This window comes from Sander lucioperca, chromosome 8 (genome assembly GCF_008315115.2).
Source record: "Sander lucioperca isolate FBNREF2018 chromosome 8, SLUC_FBN_1.2, whole genome shotgun sequence".
Lineage (NCBI taxonomy): Eukaryota > Metazoa > Chordata > Actinopteri > Perciformes > Percidae > Sander > Sander lucioperca.
Window position 1 is genome coordinate 31,128,228 of NC_050180.1, and position 27,671 is coordinate 31,155,898.

General features: G+C 40.4%; 1 protein-coding gene across 2 annotated transcripts in view; it reads left to right on the plus strand.

The window, feature by feature from the left end:
• LOC116056011 (aryl hydrocarbon receptor-like) overlaps positions 1-26,023 on the plus strand; it is a 44,599-nt gene extending 18,576 nt beyond the window's left edge. Inside the window, exons 3-11 of one of the 2 annotated variants that reach the window (XM_031308217.2) lie at positions 11,017-11,126; positions 14,184-14,273; positions 15,911-16,025; positions 16,592-16,719; positions 17,402-17,598; positions 17,706-17,815; positions 18,582-18,723; positions 20,255-22,013; positions 23,469-26,023. In XM_031308217.2, coding sequence (XP_031164077.1) covers positions 11,017-11,126; positions 14,184-14,273; positions 15,911-16,025; positions 16,592-16,719; positions 17,402-17,598; positions 17,706-17,815; positions 18,582-18,723; positions 20,255-22,013; positions 23,469-23,549 — 2,732 coding nt within the window. In that variant the 3' untranslated portion in view covers positions 23,550-26,023. Of the gene's footprint in view, positions 1-11,016; positions 11,127-14,183; positions 14,274-15,910; positions 16,026-16,591; positions 16,720-17,401; positions 17,599-17,705; positions 17,816-18,581; positions 18,724-20,254; positions 22,014-23,465 lie in introns of both variants that reach the window. The other variant, XM_031308154.2, reaches the window with a different exon arrangement.
• Positions 26,024-27,671: the final 1,648 nt, after the last annotated feature.

Consider the following 27,671-nt stretch of genomic DNA (forward strand, 5'->3'; position numbering starts at 1 on the left):
AATTATGAATGAAACCCTAATGCCACAGGACGAGTGTTTACTGGAGTCCTCCTGTGGTTCATAAAAAATAGTGCTCATTAATCAGTGCATGGGCGTTATCTGTTCAGTACATCCGATTACTCACCATAGTTCACAGAGGTCATTTCATTTGATGACAACAGTCTTGTGTAAATAGGCATAAAAGTGATTGATTGTCCTAGTTTTATGTTTCACAAATATTTCTTAGTTTTTCAAGACTTCATTTGTCCATGTGTTGGTGGAGAATGGAGGCTGCTGCAGAACTGATTAATGAGAACTCTAAAAGGATATTGGACACAAACTGCTGCTCATGAAGACCCATTCAAACAACCCCAAATTAATCCAAAGAGTGAAACCTGGAGAGCCAATGAGATGAATGGTCAAGTCAAGTCATCTTTTATTTATATAGCACATTTAAAACAGCATAAGCTGACCCAAAGTGCTTTACGACCAAGGCAGATGGGGTGAAGTATGCCTCGATACATAGATAAGCAACAGCAGGCTACATAAATAAAAAAGTACATAACAACACTACAAAATGTACTACAAAACAACTTGCATGGTAAAACCAACGTAAAAATAGAAGGAAGTTAGCAGAGTGAATCGGTGGCATGTTGTGTTATCTTATGTTGCCTTATGGCGGTTATTGCTGGTACAGATGGCCAGATACAGATATGATTCATGATATACCATTTGTTCCATATAAGGGACTTTAAATTGTTATTTAACAGAAAGTGCAGTGTAAGCATGAGTGCAACTCACTGCATGTTTAGCAGTGAGTGTACGCTTCCCTTTTATGGTGAAACAAACATTGACATTTTAGGGAAATGCAGGTAAAGAAATGAAGACAGATAATGGTACAGAGGCGGGATCAAATGATGAGGAAACTTAAGAGGACAATGATCTGGCTTTGACGTAAGAATAATAAAATAAAAAAAAAATAACGATTACACAGACAGGGACGGCCTGAGTCATTGTCTTATCGTTGCCCTTGCAAGAAAAGCTAGCAGTGGAGGGATGTTACATAGATGCAGTGTTCTGTAAAGTGTTAAGAGTGTGTTTAAAGACCTCTACATGGCTTAAAGTAAAGTAAAAAACACTGGATTCATGCAGTGTTATACAGCGCCATAAACGTTTAGACAGACGGTCCCTGTATACATGGGTGGATTCTCAAACACAGAGTCTTTGTATATGTCTAACAAGATCACCTAGGTTGACTCTCAGGGGTTATCCCTGTCAAAACATAAGCTTAGGATGGGTGTTCGAGTGGGGGCATGCCTAGAGTATAAGATAATGATCCCATAAATTGTTAGGTAAAAGAAAAAGGCTTTAGAGAAAAGAACAAACGTAAGCAATTTCAGGGGATACGAGCGAGATTTAAAGACCTGATAATGAAACAAGCTATTTATGGCTGCCTTAAAATGGCAGATCTTTTTGAGAAAGCTGGACTGTTCGCCTCATAGCGTGACTTTATGAGGCAGCACTGGATATTTTGAAAGGCTTGCAGCTCACTGCTGCTGAAAAATGTGGATTTGCTTTCCAAGTTCATTGAAAACATCCAGGGCCTGTTAGCAATCAGAGTTGATGTGGTAACACTGTGTCGTGTGCTATAATTTGATATAATTTGGTATTTGGGATATCTGAACCATGTATACACAAAACCATACACATGACACAAGTGAACAGAAGGAAGAAAGAGGTCAAGAACGACGTCTGAAGTTCTGGCAGCTCGGAGGAGAGTATCAGTCTAGTATCAGATTATGAGGATGTTGTTTTTGAAAGACGTGCGTTTTTCTTATACATGCTCTTAAAACCTCAGCGTAATTCACCTGTCAACTCAGTATCACAATATGTGAGAGGAGGACATCTCACTGGGGTGACAGAAGTTGCCTGTTGGCTCTTGATTCATGACTCGTCTTTCAGTATTTCGTGAGAATGCAAGCAACCGCTGGGAGACAGATTTAATCATGTTTTCATTTTTTCCAATTCCCATTCTCTGGAAGGTTTATTCTCAGTCTCTCCAGCTTTAAAACCACAGCACTACATCTCCCTTCATACCCAATACTTTTTTTTTTCTGTTGGCCCGAGCCGAGTTCGCCCACCAAGGCTTTCTGTGACATTTAGAGTCTTCCAAAAAACACTTGTGTTTGTTTTATGTGCCGAAACAAAATCGCCCCACTCAAAAGTTTGGTTGGGGGATCAGAAACAGAGCTGTATGATTTGATTTATTGAAGGATCGTGATTAAAATCTGTCAGGGTTTGGAAGAAATTAAAAAAATATATATAAACAGTGATTTTTATCCAGAAGTGTAAATGAGCTTTTAATGTTGATTGTCATTTGCATATATTTCCAGACTTCAAACATTTATATTCAATCATCTTCGTCTCTCGACAGCTTCAACATCCAAGTACTTACTATCTGTGGGCTAAATTTAGACGTCTTTTAGAAGAAAGTGTTTTTTTTTTCGGCCTCAGTCTGTTCCCTTACATGATTCCTTCCCTCCGAGAGCTTTGACAACCGCCTGGAGACTGATAAGAATCATTTTAGCGATATGATATGCGAGGCACGCCTAACACAGCAACCTGAATTTGTCTTTGTTTTTTTTTCTGTGCCCACTTAAAAACCGATGACATTACTTTTGAAGCAGGTAAAAGGAGCAGAGACACAAAAAACAGCTTAGTGTTGATTAAAAAAAAAAAAAAAAAAAAAAAAAACAAGACGCCCCCCCAGACCCCACTACCATCACCACCAAACCAGACATTGTGTCATGATTGGTATATTATCACTGTTTATTTTGATCATCAAGGTTTGCTTGTGTGAGTTCTGTGCTGCAGCACACACACACACACACACACACACACACACACACACACACACACACACACACACCTTTTTAAACCTACAGGGCTGGCTCAATGTAGCTTAGGGGGCCCTAAACAACACCATTTAACATGCAGCCAACAATTTTGTAATAACATTTTGAAATCCAACAATATGCAATGTAAATTCCTGTTTTTTCAAATTGCTAAATTGTGCCACCATAGTGCAGTCCAGTCCTTTTCTGCGTGCGACTGACTTTTTACACCCCCCCCCTCCCCCCCACGCACGCGCACACGCACGCGCACACACACACGCACGCGCACACACACACACACACACACACACACACACACACACACACACACACACACACACACACATAAGTGCGCGGCACTATCTTTGTGGGGACCCATCATTGACATAATGCATTCCCTAGCCCCTTACCCTAACCTTAACCATCACAACTAAATGCCTAACCTTAACCCTTACCCTCACCCTAACCATAACCTAATTCGAACCCTAATTCTAAAACCAAGTCTTAACCCTCAAACAGCCCTTTAAAGTTGTGGGGTCCAGCATTTTGTCCCCACAAAGCTGTCCGGACCCCACAAGTAGACTGTATTCCTGGTTTTTGGACCCCACGAATACAGTTAAACAAGAACACACACACACACACACACACACACACACACACACACACACACACACACACACACACACACACTCTGCAGACACTCCCAGAACCTCCCTCTTCTTTTCCATTTTTTTTTCTTCTTCTCAGGACTTTGTTTCCAACCTAAGCTGCTGTTTCCTTCTTTTCCTTGACATGCCGAGATGACACTCTTGTCTGATCATGAAAAAGTTGTTTCCTTCCCCTAAAGTCATGGAAGTAAACGGGGACATTAATCAAAAGACTGATGGGAGGTTGAACCTATGGACTGAGTGACCCAGCTCATTGGCTGTTATTTGTTGCAAGCACTGCCCTTTCCTGCACATCTGCGTGAGAACAGAGATCTCTGTACAGGATCTACTGGAACTAAATGTTTTCAAATCAAGATTATATTCCCTTATGCATTGCTGGCATGCTTTATACTCTCTCTAAATCTGGCAGACTTCCAACCCGTGACAGCATTTCCTTTTTTTTCTCCTTAGTTTCAGTGTATTAACTCCATACAACATGCTAATAATACTTCATAGATACATATGTTATTGAAATTAGTAGACACTGTGTACATAGGTTTTTTTTTTTTTTTTTTTATTTCAACTTAAAGCATTTCAAAATTTGATGTTGATCACTGCCCAAAAAAACATGACTTAAGCCAGTTTTAGGCTTTGTTTAATTCTAACTATTCAGTGCAGTTTCTGTTTGGACTGTTTCTGCACTACAATGGTACTGTTACCACACTGCACATAGCTGCACATATCTGTCTATATGGTTCATACTGAATATCCATATTTATTATGTTTTTCTTATAATAATACACTGCATATATTTATATTATTCTTACTACTATATAATGTTACTGCTACTACATTACACATATCTGTACATGTTGTTCATGCATTGTTCATATTACATAGCCATATTTATTCTGCTCTTATAAGGTAACTGCTAATACACTGCACATATTTATATTTCATTTATATTACTCTAAACCACCTTCTGTTAACCAACTGTACACTACTGTCTACACTGCACTATATCTCTTGTCCTGTCTATACTTGTATATCACGTTGCACTTTTCTGCTCTTTTTGCACTTCTGGTTGGACGCAAACTGCATTTCGTTGTCTTTGTACTTGTACTCTGCACAATGACAATAAAGTTGAATCTAATCTAAAATCTAATCTAAACTGACTACTTTATACTTTGCCCTGAACAGTCAGAGTAGATTGCATGTAGAAAAACTTGTCGGCTCCTCATAGTTCTTTGGATTTCACTTAATTACCCCATGATGAAAAGATGTCAAATCCTTTAAAGGCATTCCCTGAGTGACAGGGATGTTTGCCTGGAGTGCATCTTGCATCAAAGGCATGCTCTACATTTCACCAATCCTATAATGGCTTGTTTTCAAGGAACAAGGAACAGGAAGCTAACAGTTTAGTGATGCTAAAATGTGACCTCTCTTGGTGTCAAACTACACCTTTTGAAAGTATTGGAAGATGCTTCTAGGGCGGCCGTAAAATGTTTTGTATGAGAGTTTCATTACTGTTTAATATGTTATAGGGGTTGTTTTAGTCAAGATCCATAAACTGTAAATTTCCCAATGTCACATTGTTGATATTGTTTCTTTCGGTCTTTGTGTTTGAGTTGTCAAAGGTAAAACTTACTACTGTCAAGGAGCCCATGGGTGTTGCGGGTTTATATCCCACCACAGAAAGCTGGGCAGTCTATAAAACAGGAGAAACAAAACAAACTGTAATCAGACAATGTTTGGCATTTTTACGTGCTAAATGACGTGAAATGGATTATCAAAATGTTCTGTCGATCTACTAATCGATTAATTAGCACTATACTCATCTGTCTAGTGTTGCAGTGGTGCTGGGAAAATCCCACACTCAACTGTAAATCAGTCCTTATGCCGTAGCTATGAACAGCGAGACCACCAGAGCAGCTCAACGAAGAAGATTAAATCTGTCTTTAGCTTCTGTTCACACCTAAATACCATCAGATACAATCAAATGATATCAATCAAGCAGTATTGAACTAAATATTGTGCAACAGTATTTCGTTCCCACCCCTTTCCTGCTCTGTGAAGGCGATGTGTGTATGTTTGACGTTAGTGGGAATCTGTGTTTTTTTCTCCTTCACTGCCTCCCACAAACTTACAGGAATGTCTTTCCAACTTCTGGTCAAGCTCTGGCCAAGTATCATTAAACATATTTCTCCTGCAGCTACATGGAGAACTGTAAGTGCACATGAGCGACTCTGCAGTGTCATAAACTGTTGAGCTGTTAGCAGCGGGGAAACGATGGGGAGGGAAAACACGATGCAGAGTCCCCCACTGGGAAAGAAAACTAGAATGACATCAAACAGGCGCCAGGCGGCTACAATGAGACCCCCATACTCACGCAAATTATTTAGACTTGAAGTCTACGTTTTCCTGTGTATGTTTGGCTGAAGCACTAATAGTTCATTGTGTTTGTGCATATCTGTTTAATTCTAATATGATTTTAAATTGTTGTCTGTCTTGATGGTTTGTATCCTGTACCGGCTGCACATGTAACTCACATTTTATGCTGATCTTGGTTGTATGAAAGGGTCACATTGTGTCAGACCTGCAGCTTTGTGTGCTGTAGACCGGTGATTGTCAGGCTGTGCAGGTCTGGGTGTTTGTGTTAACACTGTGTAAGCTGAAGGATGGGGAGTGTGTATGTGTCTGTGTTTGAGGGGGAGTGTTCAGGGCCCCTTCCCTCCTTAAAAAAGTTGCGTGACAGGACTGGACCGACGGGTTGGGAGAGGCCATATCCTGGGATTTTCCTGTAGTGGCCGTCCAGATAAGGGAAGCGCTCTTGTCGGCTATTGCTTACAAAAAAACCCTAGGGGCAGATACAAGAAGGCCGAGTGTGTTTGTGTGTGTTATGTCTGTGTATGTGTTGTGTGTGTGTGCAGATATGCAGGCTGCCAGATCAGTTCTCCCAGCAATGAGAACCTGTCTTCTGGCGGGGGACCAACAATTGAGATAGCTTGCTGTTCTTTTTTATGCTGCTGCACGCTCCTGATTTTACATTCATATTTTTTATTGATCCACAAAAGAATCATGTGCGGCCACATGGATGTAACAGCAAAAGGCAACACACAATTTTATTTTGTGTGGATTAACCTTTTCAAATCATACAAGCCATTAATATTCAGGATAAATCCTACATGTTTCAAACTTATGATAGCCAGTTTCAGAATATAACTCCAGTAAGTACATAAACTCAAGTGCTACCACAGTGATGTAAAAATGTTAATGCTGTTTTTGCCTTGCCATGTTAGCCACAGCTAATTTATACTTTTATTTACATATTTTTGCATATTATCAAGGCTTAAAGTTTGCAGTACAAGCTTGTTCAAACATTGCAGCCATAAACATGCAAAATGATTCCAAACAATAGCAGGACTCTTCTGAATTTGAGAAGCAATGATCTTTAACATGACATGACATGGCGGGGCTGCCCAGAGAACAATGACGAGCAGTGAGAAGGCTTTCAGCAGGGGCTGAGTGACTTTACCAAGATGCCAAGGTAAAGCCAAAACAAACAGTGGAGCTGAGTAGTTACTTGGTGCAGGCTGTCATTCGATGTGGACATATAATGCACTGCTTGGGTAGTATTAACAAAGTGATGCAACTTCTGCCTACACTGGAAGTTTGGTTATGTGTTTGAAACAAAAGAACAGGCACCTCACATATCCCTAATATAAAACACAACAGAGACGTTGCCAAGATTTCCGTAATCCCTTACCTGGCAATGGTTGTCTAAACTGGCTTTGTTCTCTGGCTGACATGTTTTCGACACCGAGCTGCTCAAATCAATGCTAGTGGTGTCCTGTTACTTCAGGTTTTAAGTCGCAGGACCTCTAAAATAGCACAGATAGAGGTTGGGATCACTCAACAAGTTTGAGTACAGTCACATATGTGATTGGTGGACAGGCCTCTTAAGTAGCCCCATTATATGAACAGAGGAGCGTCCATCTATCTATAGCCTTAGAGAGCAAAGCTGTTGTGCCTATCTCAGCCTTAAACATGCCGAGGCACATATGAAACAAGTCACTTTCTCAGCTATCAAATAGACTTTTTACTTCTTACTTAGTGTGCATCTGGAATGTGTAAAAGTCAAGAGACTACAAACAGTATGTCTCCAGGCAAGATGCAAGATTTAGATTCTGCTGCCAAGTAAAATTATATATATATATATATATATATATATATATATATATATATATATATATATATATATAAACAGAGGTGTGGACTCGAGTCATGTGACTTGAACTCGAGTCAGACTCGAGTCATGAATTTGATGACTTCAGACTCAACTCGACAAAATGTACAAAGACTTGCAACTCGACTTGGACTTTAACATCAATGACTCGTGACTTCACTTGGACTTGCACCTTTTGACTCGAGAAGACTTGCTACTTCCCATGAAAACTGGGGAAGAAAATGTTCACACGGCCGCGCCGCTCTCAGTTTATCTGCATCTGTGAAAAAAATGTGCACCACCTGTATGCATGCAGAGAGCACGCGCGCTGCCTGCACGACATCCAATCACTGTAGTCCCACGTTGTTTTGATTCGACAGCATCTAAGCAGGCACATTGCAAGACAACCAATGAAGCACAAGCAACAACGAGCCAGTTGGCAAAATGATACCGAAGATAGTTTCGTTTGGCTATAAAAATTACGAGGTAGTCGACAAAAAAAGAGTTGCAATTTGCAAAACATGCGGGTTGAAGATTACAGACGGAGCTGCCACAACGTCCAACTTTGTTCGACACCTGAAGTTGCACAAAGAAAGGTAAGTTTTGAACGAATGCTAAGCACCTTATCGGATGTATGTACCGTAACATACTAGCTGCTGCATATTTACTGTCTCAACGACACAGTAAACGCACGTCTCCCTTGCTGGTTCATGCTTACAAAAATAGGGATTTTTGAACCCTGATTATATGAGGTACATGAGTGTAGCACACTCAGATGGAAAACCTCGCCAACATCATGTCAACGTCCGTTTTAAAGTAACGTTACCATAACACAGTCACAGTAGATCCACCATTAGCCTTCCCTTTTCATATCAGGGGTTGTATTCGCTATAACTACCGCCTCGCTATACATTATCCCGCTTATTACATGGCTACCTACCAAATAAATACTTTAACACAAAATATTGATTTAAAAAGGAGTTTATTGATTTAAAAGCGATTGTATTGCTTCCATTAAACCGAACTGCGTCCATAGCAACGCTCTGTTTTCATGGCATTCTACATTGGAATTCAACCAAGCCATGTAATAAAATAAAATAATAACGATTACAGTAGTAATGTTCAGAGATGCAATAGATTATTATAGTGCAGTTCTTAACTAATGGGAATATTGTTTAGCTTATTTTTGGTTTAATTTGGTTTACTTTAGTTATTTAATTTATTCAATTATTTTGTTTTGCTATACTTTTCATGCCAACTTGCCATGGCCCCCCTAGCACCCCCTCGCGGCACCCAGGGGTCCCCGTCCCCACTTTGAAAACCACTGCTATAAAGCATATGACTTCAGTTTCTTGAGAGAAAGGGCTTTCTTATGACTTTTGAAGCAGTGAAAATATTCTTAATATTGCATACACTGAAACTGAAATGACTTGAAATGACTCGAAACTAAAATGGTAGGACTTTGGACTCGACTTGAGACTTGTTGGCTTTGACTTGTGACTCGACTCGGGACTTGCCTCATCTTTGACTCGACTTGACTCGGGACTCGAGGGCAAAGACTTGAGACTTACTTGTGACTTGCATAACAATGACTTTGTCCCACCTCTGTATATAAAAAATACCTCTTTCACACCGATGGCAACAATGATTGTTTTTTCAAAGTCTGTGGCGTCCTGTGACGACTCACCACGCGTCGGACCCGCCTCTCGCCCTGGGTCGCCAAGCCGAGTCAGTCAACCTGGGATAACCCTTTAAAACATAAAGTCCCATTATCTATTCCCCTGCACTATGCTGCATATTAGGGTTGCACAATATTGACAAAATGTGATATTGAGATATTGATTATGAATATTGCGACATCGATATTAATTTTGATATTTCTTTAACATATGTAAAATTACAAAAGTTATGGGAAAACACATCAAAATAGATTCATAACAAATAAAACAAGTTTTCTTACAACACAAGGTTTATTTCATATTGGACTGGTAAAACATGAATAAATAAATAATGTCTACAGAACAGGACATGTTTTACTGGTTGGACAGTAAAAACAATAAATAAATAGCATATCTACAGAACAGGACATATTAGAAGCAATAAAAGTAAATATAAAAAAAATATTGCATACTTATCGCGACACTTTCAATATAATATTGCGCAACGTGATAGCGCGATAACGATCTCCAGTCGATATATCATGCACCCCCACTGCATATACACATATACAGTGACAGTGTTGAACCCAGAAACCAGACTACTGCCATGTGTTACAACTAACAAAGTTGCTTGCATGCTTGGGTTGTGCTTTATTATCTGTCAGATACAACATCTGTGCTGCTGTAGTTTACTTAAATAATGCCATAACATATATGGAATTCAGTGGATTTGCAATAAAACCACATTTCAGACATTATTGTTTATCTTACATAGTACTGTATGAATGTGAGTTATGGCTCTCTACTTTATTAGAGTCAGGGATGAATGATAAGAAGCAGCTCTAAGAAAAGACATATTAAGAGTAGAGGAGATATAAAAAGCATGGTCACACAAACTGGTCACATTCGATTAGCATGAAAACAGATCCCAGAGAGCGGTCGACTCGGTACACGTGTTATTAACCCCTAGATTCATTTTGCAGCGGATTTGTCCTTTAAGAGAATTTTTTTATTATTATAATAAAGACTAAGCTGCAGGTTTGTTAACTGGCTTTTTACAGCCTTTTTGGAAGAAAACTGAATTTGAAAAAAGAATATTCTAATGCTATTCAGTTAGCCTAAATAGAACGGAACTCACCAATGTCAAAATGTCTCCCTTTTCTTGGGGATCATTTAGGGAAGACATGTTAAAGTAAGTAAAGGTCAGGATGTGGTGTATCGTTAGAAAGACGTCCAGTAGACAAGAAGACTGACAGACAAACCAGTTAAACTATATTAGATAGATTTTGCACAGCTAATACCAGTAACTTTGACGTACTGTTTTTTTTTACCATAGTCTTTTAGATAATGTGGTTAAAATGTGGATTTGCGTACAATCAGCCTCCAACACAAGGGACTCAGTTCCAGTGATGTTGGTGTGTTCATAGATCTCAGCAATTAGTGTATCTTGGTGCGAAGAACAAAAACAAAAAACTGCAGTATGACTAATAAAAAGTCGATTAAGCTGAGGGATACAATGTGTAACTTTGCTATAGAAAAAAAGCTTAAACCGTGAAAGATGTTAATATTACATCTGCTGACCCCTGCCCTCCGTTTTGTCACCTTCTGTGCAGCAACCATGACAAAAAGCAGCAGCAGCAGTCTGATGTTCTCTGGAGTGAACGGGCAGAATGGGAACAACATGGACACCGCAGGCTTCTCTGAAGGGGACCTACTGCTCCAGGTAAGACAAGTTAACCTCTGAGGGGAAAACACCCATTCAGGCGCTACTTGTAAATGTATCTTAAATGGTCACATTTGCAATAGTCTCGCATTGCCAGACCTTCCCCCACAGCGCTGCAGAGGAGGGTCTGGCTAGTCCACACCGCACGCATTCCAGGATGGGAGAAAAAGGTGCTCTGGTCTTTTGGCATTTCTTTAAACCAGTCATAATCGTCTCGGGCGGCGCTAAGCACCAGACGCAATAACGGTGCCTCTGCAAAATAGCCTCGGGAGGGAACGTGGTGGAACGTGCTCGTTCAAAAACTCAGATTGGACAGATAGTCTAGCTAGCTGTCTGGATTTACCCTGCAGAGATCTGAGGAGCAGTTAACCATAGTCCTCATAAATCCACCAGAGTTTAAAATGCCAACACAAAGAAAGTGGAAGGTGATGGACATCCGGTGGATCTTTTTTATCATAATGCTTGCTACTTTTGGCTTTTTCTTTTTTTTTTTTTTTCCACAGCAAGAAGCAAATAGTGTAACTTTTAGATGCAGTTGAAAACAAGATTCTTTAACACTGATCCTAGGTAGCATGGTTGGTGTTACACCCTTGTAACAAGTGTCAACCAAAACCACAGAGTGCCAATCCCACGAGTCCAGCTGTCAGAGGAAGCTACTTGTAATCCTTTCATACAGGAGAATAGTGTGTGACTGGTTGTTGTAAATGCATATTTGATCCATTTATATAATGCTGCTGTCACTAATCACTGTTAACTAACAGAGACTTCAGTCTGCAACTGTTGCTCCACACAAAGCACAATACTACACATAATTGCATTAGATACAATTTTGTTATTTTGCACAATTTTATCTGATGCAATTCTGTGTAATAATATGATAATAAATTAAATTGTTTAATAAATAGTTGCGTAGACTGAGTGCCATTTAAATGTAAAAAGCAACAGAGAAATTGCCCATCCCTGAAAGAAACACCTATTCTTCAAAGCTAACCAATTTTAAACTGGGTTCAGGAGGAGCAGGTCAGGTGACGTGCAGTTACCTTCTCAGATCGACTGCCACCACAACTTTCAGTCTAAAGGCATCTCTAACCAGCTCACACAAGGATCACAACAAGCAAAGAGCACAGACTCAGATTAAAAATAGTCTAAATACACCTTCGTACAGTTTCAATGTTACTGCTGTACGTGGAAGAAAAAGTCTCACGGCCTGATTGATAACTGAATTGCCTGAGGCTAGCAGGTGCATAAATGCCCAGTAAAGACTTTGTTTATTTGTGCGCTAGTCATGTTGTGTAGACCTAATCCAGGTCTATCCGTGTCGGGGGAAGTTTTGACAGGTGAGGCTGCTTGTCTTGGTGACTCTTGCCAAAGCGTGGCCACGCTCTGTGGCTCTTAACAAAACCAGTGCTTTGTCACTGTTTGTTTTTACGCTCACCTGTCAGCTGGATTGTCACACTTTTGGCAGTGATTGTGTAATACAAAGGGCCTTTGAGAATCAGCAGCTGTTGGTGTTATTTTGAATTTGCAAAGTGTGTTCTCCGCAAAACAAAATGGACAGTAGTTAAAAGAGTAGCATAACATTACATAGCGATTTATATTAGTTTTTTATTTTGACAGAATGGGATTTAAAGGGATAGTTTGGATCTTTTGAAGTGGGGTTGTGTGAGGTACTTCTCCATAGTGTGTTGGCTACAGTAGTTGGCGGTCGGCATGCCCCCAGTTTGGAAAGGCAGACGAGTACTGGCACATGAGCTAAGTGATGTCCTGCTGTGGACGGGGGCAGCGGCTAAATGTATTTAAGACACCTAAAAAAAAATCAATATCAGTCTAAGTGTACGCTATGTTTAGAATATTTTCACCGTCAGGGAACTGAAGCCGTTATCTATGCTCTCTTCAAAGCCACCAGAACAAAAATCAGTGCTAATCTAACTGCAAGTCAGAACTGCAGTTTCTGTTTTTTTCTGTGGGGACTTTATAGATAGTGGAAGCCTATTCGGAGCCGTCCTTGCTATTAAGGACACTGTTTACTGTAAACTTGCTGAACTGCTCCCCTGCTAACACCAAACACTACAACTTAATGATTAGGGGTGTCACGATTCTCCAAATCCTCGATTCGATTTTTTTTTTTTAAAGCACAGGTTGCTATGCCATGCCTGGCCAATAAATGCTATTAAAGGGCGGGTCTTGGCGTAGCTATAGTAGGATTCGTAATATCGCCTCCCGGCATGGTGCAGTAGTGGTTTCATGGGGGCGGAGTCACACCTGGCAGATCGCAGTCACACATGCAAGCGAGCAGCTTTCATTTTAGGCTCGCCAACATTTTATTTCTCCATTTAATATAGAAACTATTCAGTCAGATAGGTATTTGTGAAAGAAATACAGTTACAATATCAAGCACTTTCAGGCATTTTATCCAAAATGTAAGCACTTTTCAAACCTTGAAAACGCAACATAAAAATTCAAGCATTTTCAAGGATTTCAAGCACCCGTACGAACCCTGGACTTCATTTTGGTGACACCCTTATTATTGATACAATTCCAGATAAAAACCTTTTACCAGCCACTGCTCTATGAGACACCAGCACCTTCATACACTGCTAGTATTACGAAAAGTTACATGGATATGAACAATGCACAATAACAATATATGTATCGATGGATCAGACTTTCCTCTTTTTAATTAGTGTGGCCATTTTCAAAATTAACGACCTTTCGTACCAAACTATTCCCTTTAATAATTGTAATTATAATGAAATGAAAGTAAAAAGCAAAAATGAGGTGCAATCAAAAAAATAACACAGCTTCTTGTTACATGATGAGGTTATTTAATGAATGTGTTTGCGCCCTTTGGCATGTGTATCGGCTTGTCCTATGAGTGATTTTGTGCCTGTTACAGTTGCCATGTATATCTGATATGCATATGTGCATGCTGCCTTGGTCTGTGTGTGTGTGTGTGTGTGTGTGTGTCTCACTTACATACCTGGCATGTATATGCCCTTTAAAGCTACTTTATGAAAGCTCTGAGTGATGACTGATTCCTGTCTCTTCCCTGTGCAGGCGTTGAACGGGTTTGCGATGGTGGTCACGTCAGAAGGATCGGTGTTTTATGTCTCTTCCACAATCAAGGACTACCTGGGTTTTCATCAGGTGAGATGCTGGCTAACTAGTATTAGATACAGTATTTGTTTAGGGTCAATTAGTCATCCTTTAGACTTGAAAGATTGCGGTCAAAAGTTATTTTTCCTCATTTGAATTCATGTCACAGCCGAGAGAGGGGAGACAAATTGAAGTGGGGGTAGAGAGTGCTGTCTAACACTTGGGTCTAAAAATCTCCCATCGATGTTTAGGTCACTTGAATTATTCATCAAACCATTCAGTGACCCCTTGTGGCCTATATGGAGGAGTATGTCTTCGTCATGTTTTTCTACTTTTCATTTTATATGGTCAACATGGTCTCTAAACACTAATGGTTTAGCAAAAAAAACAGCTAAATACATTGCTCCTGTTGTAAAATCCTGTGGAAGTTAAACTCAGTAAGTTTGGAAATTTAGCAAATTCTTAATATAAAAAAACACACTTTTTAATAGTGAAGTTATTTGGTCGGGTAAAAAGCAATACAAAGTCTTATCGTGGCATGTTTTGGGTAAAAGTACGCCCATTGAACTGGATTGTAATTGGAGGTGTTGAAATTAATCAAATAATCGATGCATCGAATTGTGGACATGGACGATGCATGCATCGATAATCGGCCGGGCCATAATCGATTATTTCTGTTTACAATTTAATGTAGTCCTAACAACATTTCTGTTTACATATTCTGTTATGTTTTGCACATTCAGGAAGTGCCATGTGCTCAGTGCTGTAGTTTTATGTATCCATTTTATTTAGTATTAGAGCACTGCACAATGTTTTGTTTTTGAAGCTTGAAAAGCTATGAATTAAATATCCTATATGGCTTTAATAGAAAAATGTATTTGGTGCATCGTGATGCATCGAGATATCGAATCGAATCGCTTACATGATAATCGTAATCGAATTGAATCGGGAGATCATTGAAGATTCACACCTCTAATTGTAATCATTCACTGCATTCAGCAGCGCACTCTGCCATCACATGTACGTATAATTTGCCAGCGTCTCATTAAATAGCAATTCAGCTTGGATGGTGAGGATGAGGCATCGGAGTCTGACATAGAGGGAGTCCATGGAGAGGATATGAAATCTTTTTTTGTTGTTTTGTTGTTGTTCACTGAAAGTTCAATACAATGTTAAATTAGTCAACTCATTTAATAAGGTTCAACTCAACCTAATTTTAGGGCTGCACAATTAATCACAATTTTATCGAAATCACAATATGGACTAGTGCAATATCCAAATCAACCATTCTGAATTGAGTATTGAGGTGCTGCAGAGACGTCCCGGCCTACAAATCGTATCCTACAGACAGATCCTCGCAAAAATCACACAATAATCACAATTTAAAAAAATGATCACTCCCTCCAATATCGTGAATCATTTCGCAATCGCAATAACAGTCAAAATAATCAAAATGAGATATTTTGCTCATATCGTGCAGCCCTACTAAATGTTTGATTTTTTTGATTTCTATTAGAAGGGTTTACAATTAGGTCTGCCTGTGGTAAAAGGTGTGTTTCTATGACAATAGAGGCTTTGCAACCCTACTCCTGTTTCACCACAAACACTTTGATAGGAGGTGGATCCTGACCTCGTGTCTAATGACTTGAATTGCTGACGAGCTGTTGTGTTCTCCCCTCTGCCGACAGTCGGATGTGGTTCATCAGAGTGTGTTTGAGCTCATCCACACTGATGACCGGGCCTTGTTCAGACAGCAGCTTCACTTTGCTCTAAACCCCCCATCTGCTGGCACGGATGTAGATGGTAAGAACTGTGAATGAAAAAAATAATGCCTTTTTTTCTTTTTATTCAGGTTTTCACATAAAGCTCAGTCTCCACACCAGTGTGTGAACAAGACACGATATTACTGTAACATAAATCAATGGATCAGGTAAATGGTTCTGACATGTAGAGCAGGGCTGGGTATCGTTCAGAAATATTCAACACTAACAACAATACCGTGACTTTGATACCGGTTCCTAAACGATCCTTTTCTTCCGATACCTATTTTATAAAACGATAAGAAATGACAAGATTACACGTTACGGCACAAATCTTTTTATTTCTTTTTACAGCTCCTTCTATGTCAGCCCCGTCTCTGTGCGACAGCCAATCACAGACTTTATTAGATCTTGTTAGAAGCATGCTGCATGCTTGTTGGCGCACTGATGAGGTTTACTCTTTAGGTGTAGAAATTTGGTACTGAATGACGAGGCATTTTTTTCGATACTCGATACTATAGAGGCATTTCGGTCGGTGCCTAAAAAGTATTGAATTCGGTACCCAGCCCTTCTGACATGTAATGTTTGATGTTCTACCTGTGTTCTCAGTGTTGAAGAGTTGTGGTAGTGCAGTGATGTACAGTCCTGAGCAGCTTCCCCCAGAGAACTCGTCCTTCCTGGAGAGGAGCTTTGTGTGTCGCTTCCGCTGCCTCCTGGACAACTCCTCTGGCTTTCTGGTTCGTACGATATTTGGAGTTATAATCACACATTTGGCAACATTGGGTGTAATGTGACTTAATTACTTTTGCTTGAATTGGAAAAAAAAACAACTAATTTTACCTGGATTTTCCACCAGGCGCGTCTGTGCTGCGTTCCGGTTTTGTTATCGTCTCTACAAGTACTTTACAGAACAATCACGTCTTTATTAAGCTAGTATCTACCACTCCAAGCACTCCTGTAACTGAACTCCACACCTTCTCTTTTCTGGCGTTGTCCTGATAAAAAGGATCTGTGATGTCGTATTATGTTTTTCCAAAATGAATCTCTTGTTGCCCGTGGTGTTGTAAAGGAGACATAAACGATACTGGGGGGGTGTCTTTTGGTAAATTGACTGGATGCTCTCGCTGTTTAACTTCCTGCCCGGCTGTCCAAACGCCCTGCTGCTCCCGTGAAACTAGACCTGGCGCGTGTCTTTAGCGGAGCAGAGAGCCGCTTCACGCACGCTTCTGGGACGCGCCGTGACGCGACTGGTGTAATATCAGGCATTGACTTGAAAGGCCGTGATTGCTCCCGGCAGACGCGCCTGGTGGAAAATAGGGGTTATAATGCAGTTCTTTTGAAATATTCAGTTGTTTTGTTAACCTCTTTCCATGCTAAGCCCCCTGAGTTAATCATGTTTTGTTTTTTTATCCAAACCAGGCTCTGAAGTTCCAGGGGCGACTGAAGTACCTCCATGGCCAGAGGGTTTTGAACGGGGACTGTAACAAATCTCAGCTGGCACTCTTCGCCATTGCTATGCCCGTCCAGGCTCCAACCATTGTGGAGATCAGAGCTAAAATGCTCCTCTATCAAACCAAGCACCAACTGGACTTCACACCCATGGCCGTTGATAGCAGGCACTATCTTAAAACGACATCTTCCAATGTTTTCAACCGTTGCTCGTTAACTGCAGTTCATTCCAGCTTAACAAACGTGTTGTTTTTTTTCTTTTGTCTCCCTCCAGGGGAAAGATTATCCTGGGCTATTCAGAGACTGAACTGTGTACGAAAGGCTCCGGCTACCAATTCATCCACGCAGCTGACATGATGTACTGTGCTGACAGCCACATCCGCAGTACGTTTTACATTAAATATGAGTGCTATTTGGTATTTGATGGAGATGCAACAACACATTCACATTGTTTGTTTGATGCAAGAGCTAATCAAACAAGAGGCAGCTAAGTGTACTTCTATGTATCTACAAGTGTTTCTCACTAGAAAGTCCAAAGAAAAATATTTGTTTAGGACTTCTGTTTTTAAGAAAATATGATGAGAATCATAGCTACTTACAGCGGCACTTCTTTTTTTTTCCGCCATGTTGTTTTAGTTGATACAGCATGCTTAAATGCTAGTTTCCAGTGTAAAGATCGTAGCAATAATTAGTTTAAAAAGATAACAAGTTCCTGGGTTTACATTTTTTTTAGATATCTGACTAAAACTGAAATTTTATTTGAATCCAGAGTAAAATATCTCATCAGCAGGCCCAAATGGAATCTGCAGATCTTTTTTTTTTTTTTTTTTACAGTTTTCAACGGTTATCCAGAATGATAATCTGCGGAATTTAGCAGACAGTTTTTCTGCTTGTGGTGGAGATGTATTAACTTCCCAGATTGACATTGCTTTTGTTATTCCTTTCAAAAAACAGGTTTTAAGGTTCCCCTTATGGTAAAGCTTTAAGAAGAGTACATCACAGTATATGATAACTAAACCATAAAGGGAAAAACAAAACATGCCTAGCTGACCTTTAAGAATAGTTACGAAAAGTTAACTTACTAACTTATTAACTTATAGTTACACTTTACTGACAACCATCTCGCTGTGTGTTGTTTTTGTCTTTACAGTGATTAAAACAGGAGAGAGCGGTCTGATTGTTTTCAGGCTCCTGAGTAAGTCGCGTGGCTGGGTGTGGGTGAAGTCCAACGCCAAGCTGATCTACAAAGGAGGAAGACCTGAATTCATCATCGCATATCAGAGAGCTTTATCGTGAGTGTTTAATCATTTAAAAGGTCCCATGGCATGAAAATTTCACTTTATGAGGTTTTTTAACATTGATATGAGTTCCCCCAGTCTGCCTATGGTCCCTCAGTGGCTAGAAATGGCGATAGGTGTAAACCGAGCCCTGGGTATCCTGCTCTACCTTTGAGAAAATGAAAGCTCAGATGGGCCGATCTGGAATCTTCCCTTTATGACGTCGTAAGGGGAAAGGTTACCTCCCCTTTCCCTGCTTTGCCCGCTGCCCACAGCTGCCCAGAGAATTTGGCCCGCCCATGAGGAAATAGAGCTACAACCCCTACAACCCCCCCCCCCTCCTCCTCCTCAATAGCATTTAAAGCTACAGACACAGAAATGGCACATCCTAACTAAAGCTCATTGTGGGACTGGCTCTAGTGGCTGTAATTTTGCACCAAGGCTGAATTTCGGGAAAGAGACTTCAGATACAGTATTAGGAGACCACTAAGGTCTATATAAAAGAGACTTCAGATACAGTATTAGGGGACCACTAAGGTCTATATAAAAGAGACTTCAGATACAGTATTAGGGGACCACTAAGGTCTATATAAAAGAGACTTCAGATACAGTATTAGGGGACCACTAAGGTCTATATAAAAGAGACTTCAGATACAGTATTAGGGGACCTCTAAGGTCTATATAAAAGAGACTTCAGATACAGTATTAGGGGACCACTAAGGTCTATATAAAAGAGACTTCAGATACAGTATTAGGGGACCTCTAAGGTCTATATAAAAGCATCCAAAAAGCAGCATGTCATAGGACCTTTAAAAACTTCAATGGCCCTGGCTCTCTTGGTTGCTGAAATTATAAAAATGGGATGGCACAGGCAAAAAAAACGCCTCCTCAGCGGGGTTTCTGACTAAGCTTTATAAGACTGATCTTGGTGTCAGTTAGGGCTGCACGATATACAATATGCGCTAATGTTGAATGTCGCGATAAGGATATTACTTGCGATAAATAAACGTGCGTGCGTGTGTGTCGGAGCTGAGCCCCGCCCTCTGTGAAAGATGCAGAGAGGACGGAGAAGCTTGCGCTCTGACGTACCGAAATTTTGCACAGTTTGATTTAACGTGAATAGGTCCTCAGTGTACCGACTTAATTCTGCACAATTTTAACCTCGACGAGAAATATCGCAACGTTTTAATCTCGCCCCCTTGTCACACCTCTAGCACTCACTTCGACTGCTTTCAGTAGTCGGCTAAAATACAACAAACAGCTTGTTGAATTAAAAAAAAAAAATGAAAGGAAATCATTTCCAACTTTCTTTTATCGAACAAATTGAACTTTGAATTAAATATAAAAGGCACCACTGAAAAAAGAATGGCAGTTACATTTTAAAGTTTTCTACTGATATTTTCTTTCAACTAATACAATAAATCTCTCAGTGTGTTTCGTAATATGTCGCAGCCCTTTCACGATGTGTTTATTGCGCTAGTTGATGCAGTATATTGTGCAGCCCTGGTGTCAGTAATGTAACGTGTTCTATTCTGGTCTTTTTCAGCAACGCTGAGGGCGAGGAATATCTGCGTCAGAGGAGGGTGCAGCTTCCCTTCAGCTTCACCGCAGGAGAGGGCATCCTTTACAACAACGACGCCACGGTGGACCTTCAACAGTTTCAGTTCAACAAAAAATTCAGCGACGTTAACAAAATGAAGGAGGATGTGACCCCGGGCTCTTTGCTGGACTGCTTCCTGAGTCAGGATGAAACGGCCTACATGCCGCGGACAGTGGACACCCCTCTACCTGTGGACCAGGTGTTCATGGACAGCCAGGCGCTGGTTAGCATCGCCAGTGACTCGTGGCAGGATGACGGCACTACAGCCACAACCAGTGACCCTGTTGTAGTGAAAGAGGAAGCCAAGCAGTCAGTGATGGCTGTGATCGACAACCTGGAAGAAATGGCTCAAAACGGTGACTTTTGCGCAGCGTTGCAGAACCTGGAGGTCGGTGACGCAGAGCTGATGGAGTGGAATAATGCCCTCAAGAGATTAAGTCAGGACCAGGATCAGCAGAGCAATGTCAGGTCTGAGCTGGACAGCATCCTCACTAATGACATATTTGATTACATCGATACGGTTTTGTTCAAGGAGAAGGGAGAAGATATTCTAAAAGGCAGCCCTCCCAGCTGCCTCACAGCAGTCAACAACAATCAGCAGGACCCCATCACTCAGGCTGCCCGGCTCTCAGCCACTGGACTCGGTGATCCACAGCTGTTTCAGACACCGAGCCCCGATCGTACTTACTCTCCAATGAATGGTCTCTATGCTCACCAGCAGGATGCGATGACTGGCCCAGCGATTACAGGGTGTAGCTTAGTAGAGTCCACGCAGATATTCAGAAGCACCCAGAAACTCTCCCACCACGGTCCCCTGATTACTCCAGTTGACACCAACCTGCCCCCTCTTCAACAGCTGCAGCTCCAGGACATTTTCAGCCCGTCTATAGAGCTTCCAGAGCTCACCGTCCCCGACGCCTCGGGCCCTTTTCAATCCTGTGGGCAGGCATCTATCAGCCACATGGGCCGCCCTCAGGGGACTTCAGCACAGACGCAGTCCAACCAACTTCTGCAGTGTCTTCAAAACAATGTGCAAGCTCCTGCAGTAGCAGCAAATGGACAGTTGCTGCAGAGCTCCGTTCCACAACCAAACAACGTAGCGCCCGGCATAGTAGACCTTTTGCCAGCCCTGATTCCGTGCAGTGACTTTAATTCCGCTAGCACACCTAATATTCCCATTCCCTTTGCCACACCATGTCTGCAAGGAAGCCCCTCTTTTGAAACGCACAACCACCAGGTTCAACAGTGGCCGCAGAGCCACAGCCAGAAGCTGCCCCACGCTGGCATCGTGCAGGACGGACACAAGCTGATGCCAGCGTGCCACAGCCTAACGCCAGAAAGCCAAACGTTCCCACATGCTGCTGGCTTTTGGCCAAGGGATGTCACCGGACTGAACCCCACTCAGCAGCATGGAGAGCTGACATGTGGCCAGGCAGCCACTCACAGCAGCTGCATGTTCAACCAGCACTTTTCATCCGGGCCAGCAGGAGGCGACGTCCTGGCTCTGTCCGGGCCTCCAGGCCCCCTGAGGGGGGCTGACGCGTCTATGGATCAGAGTCCTCCTCAAGGTTCCTGCTACTTCCAGTGGAGCCACAGTGAGTCCATGGTGGGCACATCAGCCATCAACCAGGAGAACGTCAACGTCAGCCCTCTGACCGCTCCACCCAACATTCAGCACTACCTGGAATACCAAAGACACACACAGGTAAACAGATATTTTCACCCAACAAGATATTTCATTATAAATAATTATTTTCAGACCTTAATTAAATGTAGGGCCTCAACTAATGATTCTTTTCATTGTCAACTCTGTGATTTTTTTAATTAACTGTTTAGTCTATATAATGTCAGAATATAGTAACAAATGCCATTTACAGTTACAGAACCCAAAGTTGCTTGTTTTTAAGTACACCCCAAGGAAATTGTATTTATCATGATATAAAACAAAGTGTTGCACATTCTCCTAATTTGAGAAATAAGCTGCACTAATATAAAGTATAATATAAAATATTTGATTTTTTTTTTAAATAGTAATTGTGACTTATTGTTTTAGCACTCATTAAATATAATAAAGAAAATTGAAAAACAAAAGCAGAAATCTTTATTTTTTTATCCAGAAGAAAAATCTAATTTTTGAAGCTAAAAGCTTAAAGGCTTAAATCTACCCAACTCATTGAAGTGTATGGTGTGCTGCATAAAACACTGATAACCGACTCATTTTAATATCAATTTGCAAAATGTTGTTTTTTATGAACATTTCATTTTATGACTTCATTTTCACAAATAAGGTAAACTATTATTTTACATTTTAAATTTTTCAATTAAGCGTTTTGATTTATTCATTTATTTATTTTTTTTTGTGCGACTGTTTGCAAAAAAACAAACAGAAACTCGTAAAGGAGAAATCCGGTGCAAAATGAACCTAGAGGTTAATAACACATGTGTACCGAGTCGACTACACCACTAACAAGGCTCAAAATAGCACCACACTTCCACGGTAGCATAATGAGGGTGCTATTTTGAGCCTTGTTAGTGGTATAGAAATAGAGATTTCTTTTTACTTTACTCATGCCCCAACGACTAGCGTTATAAGCTAATTAGCGGTTTGCGCTAAAACTGGTCACATTCGATTAGCATGAAAACATAACCCAGAGAACGGCTGACTCGGTACCCATGTGTTATTAACTAGGGGTGGGAATCACCAGAGGCCTCACGATACAATATCATCACGATACTTTTGTCACAATACAATATTATTGCGATTTTAAACATATTGCAATATTCTGTGATATATTGCAATGTATTACCTTTTTTCCAACTTCAAATTTTTCCCAATTTCAAATGATGTCCCCAAAGGAAAATTTTGTCAACATCAGTTTTATCTAAAAAGATACATTTCTCTGTTTGTTCATCTCACTTCAATTTTATTGCTGCAAAATGGGATTGTCAAGCAGACAGACTGACCAACACATATATCATAAAAGATCGATACTTGGCGTCTGCGTATCGATACAGTATTGCCACGAAAAATATCGCGATACTATGCTGTATCGATTTTTTCCTGCACCCCTATTATTAATCCCTAGGTTCATTTTGTGCTGGATTTCTCCTTTAACTGCATTTTCCTTTAACCCTGTGTCCTCTCTGCTCTATTCAGCAGGGGGAAAGAGTCTCCGCTGAAAGCAATGGGATTTTTGACGCTCCTGCTCTTGATGTTGCCGCTGTGTACCTGACAAAGTAGAGCCAAGCCATGTTGTTATTTCTGTCGCGACACATCCAGGAGGACAAAACTCAGTATAGTTTGCCTGTATCAGTGCTTATCCACAGACTCTCATGCCTACCCTCGTCGTCATATGTTTTATATCACTCTGTATCAGTTATACTTTGTCCAGTCTGTAATGTTTTAGATGCTGTTGCTTGTCAGTTTTTAGTGAAGATACACTATAGTAATAATGAAGTATGAAGCCACAAGTGCATTTACCAGGATGGAGCTTAAGCCAGCTAGGAGGATTGGTCAAGTAAATCCAAATAGCCAAAGAAATAGGTTTTTATAAGGGAAAGCAGGTTTTAGTCACGTCCTTGTTTTCAGCCAGGGACATAAATGTATTTATCTCCCAAGTATAAATACCTGAAAATGGAAAAAAAAAAAAAAATGCAGTATATATAATCATTCTAAAATTTGATGCTTACAAAGTGGAGACTTTTTCTAAGAGAAGTCATCATCTTTATAAAAATCTGTGTAAAGACTCACTGAAAGTGATAGCTACCTGAAAGCACAGCTGTACCTTATAAATCTGTATATTTTAAATGGATCCCTTAAATGTGGTTGATGTAAAGTGTATAAATACATGTTGTAATTGTATTTGTTTCACCAAAATGTTTGCTTTGGCTCACAAAAATCTCATATGTACAGAATGCCTCAGCATGTAATCCACGTGTGCAGTGTAAATGCATTTTTATGGAGAATACTTTCCGGTTGGAGATGCAGAGATAGCTCAAATCCCAATAGTAAACATGTCAGAAATATAGGAAAAGAAATCAGGAAAAATGTTTTGCAAACTTCTGTCAGGGATGCAAACATTTTGGTTTGTCGCATTATTTCCATTTCACTGACATTTTTTAAAAAGAGAAGCATAGCTGCAGTTGAGTTAATGTGAATGCACTGCTGCTAATTAAGACCTGTACTTGTGGGTTGTTTTTTTTAGTTTTTTTTAGATGCACCTTACTCATGTCTAAAAAGCAATGGAACTAAAAGTAAACTGCAAGTGTGTCACTGAGCTTTAAGAAATCAGTCCATCAGAAATCACTTCAAGCTTGTCAAACATACTACGCCACATTCCCCCAAACTGTAATCATGCACTCACTTGTCTAAACAAAATGCTCAGTGATTGCAAGAAAGAAAGTCAAATAACTAGCATGAGTTACAAAAAAAAAAAAAAAAAAAAAAGGTTACAGTAGAAGACTAAATGGTCTCTCAATTTTCTATTTTAAACCAAAAATGGATGTACTTTTAGGGAAAGCTTATTCTTTCTCAAAAATGCTCAACCACGCTGACAAAAGCTGTGTCCCATTTCATGGGCCAACTCCTCAGAATGATGCACTTTTGACACAGGTGATCCTCCCTACCTACAACTCTGTCCTCACCCATATAGACTTCTGTTCAATTCTCCTATATTTTGTTATACAGAGTAGAAACAGCCTAAAATATATATTGCCTTAACCAAACATTAATTTATATGATCGCATACAGCATGGTCATATACATTTTTGTGTGCCTTCATGCTGAATCGGCAGCTTAAAAGTATCTTCATATAAATATATCCGTGCCTTCTTGTATAAAGCATCTTAAAATAATATTTTATGCTATGGCGCTTGTTTTTTTTAAGGCAATCCTTAAGAGCTGCACTAATTTGAGTGAAGCCATGTTCATAGGAGATACAGTACCGTTACTGTAAATTGAAATTTGTATCCTTAAGTGCATTTAAAGGCTCTGAGGACTTTCTTAAAGTCCATTTTCCAGTACACAAACGTCCTTAACAATAGAAACAAGGGAACATGCTTAACTTGACCTATCTCAATAGAGATGGTAAGATGTCTTTCATTGACAAGCAGAGTATTCAGTACCAAGAATGTGGAGATTTAAACTGGTCTAAAAATGCATTCAGATCATATTTACTTGGCTTTGTCTGTTTCCTGTTTGTGCTCTTCATGTTGGCTTTGTTATATTCACACTACAAAAAAAAACAACAGCATTATTGATTTGGATTAACCTGAGCGTAAACAGCTTTCTACATGGCAGCTTCACCATATTCCTGCTGCACTGTGGGAAATCACTCAGTATTTTACCTCTCTCTATGGATCTATCGTGTATGTTTTTTGGAAATAGCTTTTTAGTACAAGGCCTAAAGTTAGGGCACAGATTAATACGGCTTCCTTTCCTGTGTCCTTTTTTGCTCATTGTTCATTGTGTTAAAAAAAAAAAAAAAAAAGCTGTCATGGACTCTTCCGGCTGTAGAGGATCTCAGCGTGAAGCAGACTGTGGAGGCTATAAGGACGGCCTGTAAATGGCCTTTGATATTGAACTTTGATACAGACACGTCATGACTGTAGCCACTATGAAAAAAAAACCTGGAGCCAAATGTTTCTTCACAGCGGTGTTGATGTTTTTATGCTAACATGTGCCTTGCAATATTTCTGTTATTCGTATAAAAAAAAGAAAAAAATAATCCCAACTATTCAGTTTCATGTAATCCACTTATATTTAGTCAAGTAGTTATGTATATCATAATATATGTTAAACAAATAACCAGCCTTTGTCTATTGTTAAATGTTTTTTTCATAAATATGTGTACAATGAGTAAAACGGTGTTTGGCTCATTTCTTATAAAAAAATCAATGTTGAAGATCAGATGAAACTTTATTGAACCATAGTGGTGATAACTAGTCTCAGCAGCAGAGTGTGGACATCAAGGATTGCTTTTATACTGGATATGGATTATATTACAATTATCATCAACAGTGACTTAAACTTGATTACCTTAAAAGGTACTCTTCGTTTTGTCACATACAGCAAACATCTCCTCACTATCCGCGAGCTGCCGGTCCCCTAAACACACTGTAAAAAAACGCGGTCTCTGTAGACAGCCTAGGGTCCACACACGCCAACAAAAACAAAGCGGTCCAACCTGAGACCTGTCAAGATCAACATGCCCTAGATTTCTTTCAGTTACCCGGCTTCACCTAACCTAACAACCGCGGTCTTGCATAAGCTGTGTCACGACGCTGGTTATCAACTAGTTCAGTCAACCCAGGGTTTCCCAATCCAGCGGCACGCGCGTTCACATAAAAGAGGCGGGGTTTGCACAGCACGACCAATCACAAACATCTACCAGAGCTGCATATTTTACATAAGAAGAGCAAATTATAATTCTACATACATATGAAAAACACAGACACGGTTTTACAGGCAAAATGCAGGAAGGAAAGCTGGCAAAAAAAAGCCAACGCTGTTTTGCGTAAATCACAACGCTTATCCTATCAATATCACTTCCAGTGACACGTAACATACTTTCGATTATATTTTTGATAAATTTTGAATTGTCATCCGTGTCATCCTTTTTTCTAAGGTATTTTTTTTACTGTAAATTGGTGCATAAAAGTGTATCGGAATGCAGGAAATGAAGTCGTTGATGCTTAAAACGTCCCTGGGGGAGGACACCCAGGCCCCCCACTATGATATGCCCCCCTCCTCCCCCAAAGGCAGATTCTGGCCAATACAGTACAGTACACCCACTATAATAGCCTACATTAGACTACACTGGTCACTTTCCCATCAGTCAGGCACAAGATCTGACCATAATTACACTTCTGCTTTCCATGACCTGTCGTTGTTTTAGCCTCTTATTTCAGTTGCAACCCCAGAAGTGGTAAGCTGTGAGAGAAAATAAAATATCAAAACATAATTCTAACCGATGTACGTATTGGCAACACATGGCTGAAGAAGCCGACAAATAGCCTATATGTAATTCCCTCCGCTTCAAATCTATATCTTTCATAAAGATACCCATCAGGGAATGTTAACGGGGTTGTTGCTCTCTAAATGTTTTAACTTTTATGAGCGCACATCTCTCTCCGCGCACCGAGCTCCACCGGATCTTCTAAGAACGGTGACGCCGTTATCAATCGAGTATTGATTGGTCAGTAGGCGGTGCTTTTACACCGGTTGATCTCTGATCTCCAACATAACCTGCTCCCGACCAGGTTAGGCGTTCAGCATAAGTTACCACGGCGACTGAACCCGATCACAAGTGATCCACCTTCGTGGTACAGAAAACCCTGGGTTGAACCTGAAGTTACCTCGCCA